The 1206-nt window shown below is 35.5% G+C and overlaps 1 protein-coding gene across 1 annotated transcript; it reads right to left on the bottom strand.

Annotated features, from left to right (window-relative positions):
• Positions 1 to 255: 255 nt before the first annotated feature.
• On the bottom strand, positions 256 to 1206 carry LOC138386199 (olfactory receptor 5H8-like). Its single transcript, XM_069472483.1, has one exon. The coding sequence runs from the start codon at positions 1183 to 1185 to the stop codon at positions 256 to 258; it is 930 nt and encodes a 309-aa protein (XP_069328584.1). The 5' UTR covers positions 1186 to 1206.

Below are 1206 nucleotides of genomic sequence, written 5' to 3'. Positions count from 1 at the left end.
TATCCTGTAAAATGTTTTCTTTTGTTTTCTGCTTTAAATATTCGAGAACAAGAGGACAAATGATTAAACTTTGATGTGTATTTTCAAATACATAAAAATATTTTAAGTTTATTCAATATTAACTCCTTGGTCTTTAAAAATCTAGGACAATTGCAATTGCAAAAAAAGTTCAACATGCACAAAATTATACCCACATCTAACTGGAAAAATTTTGTGACTATTTTACTAAAAAGAGAAGAGATATTACTACAAGACCTAAACTTTTCCCTTTAATGTTTTTTTCAATGAGTCTATGACTTGCTTATTTCTCAGGCTATAGATAATTGGATTCAAGAAAGGAATTATAACAGTGTAAAATAGAGAGTCTATCATGTCTCGATCATTAGATTGTAGAGATGCAGGGAGCACATACATGAAGAGAAGAGGGCCATAGTATAAAAACACAGATAAGAGGTGAGCTCCACAGGTGGAGAAGGCTTTCCTTATGCCTTTGACAGACTTCTTTTTTAGGATTGTAAAGAGAACAGATGTATAAGAGACAAGAACAGTCAGAATGGTGAATGCTTGAATTGAACCTGCAAAAACATAAAGCACGAGATAATTAATAGAAGAGTCCGTACAAGAAATCTTTAACAATGGGATAATGTCACAGAAAAAGTGATGTATTATGTTAGAATTACAGAAGGTTAACCTAAATAAAAAGCCTTCATGAATTATGGCATGAAGAAAGCCACCTAGGAATGACAAGACTAATAGCCGGATGCATAGTTCATTGGTCATAATCACTGGATAGAGTAAAGGTTTGCATATGGCTACATAGCGATCATACGCCATTGCTGCCAAGAGAAAACATTCTGTGGTTAAACTGATTGCAAAGGAAAAAAATTGTATCATACATTCAGAGAGAGTCATCATCTGACTCTTGGCTAAGAAGTTGATCAGCATGTTGGGGGTCACTGTGGATGATAACCAAGTATCCACAAAGGCTAAATTTCCAAGGAATAAATACATGGGGATGTGAAGGTGAGGGTCATTCCAGATGAGAGTAATCAGACCAAGGTTCCCCACAATGGTGATGAGATATATCACCAAGAATACCAGGAACAAGGTGATTTTCCACTCTGGTTGATGAGTAAGTCCTGTGAGAACAAATTCTGTCAGCAATGTTGCATTTTCCTTTTCCATGTCCTCCCTTGGTTTCCTCTG

This window comes from Eulemur rufifrons, chromosome 7, assembly GCF_041146395.1.
Source record: "Eulemur rufifrons isolate Redbay chromosome 7, OSU_ERuf_1, whole genome shotgun sequence".
In the NCBI taxonomy this organism is placed as follows: domain Eukaryota; kingdom Metazoa; phylum Chordata; class Mammalia; order Primates; family Lemuridae; genus Eulemur; species Eulemur rufifrons.
This window is presented reverse-complemented; position numbering and strand designations above follow the sequence as displayed.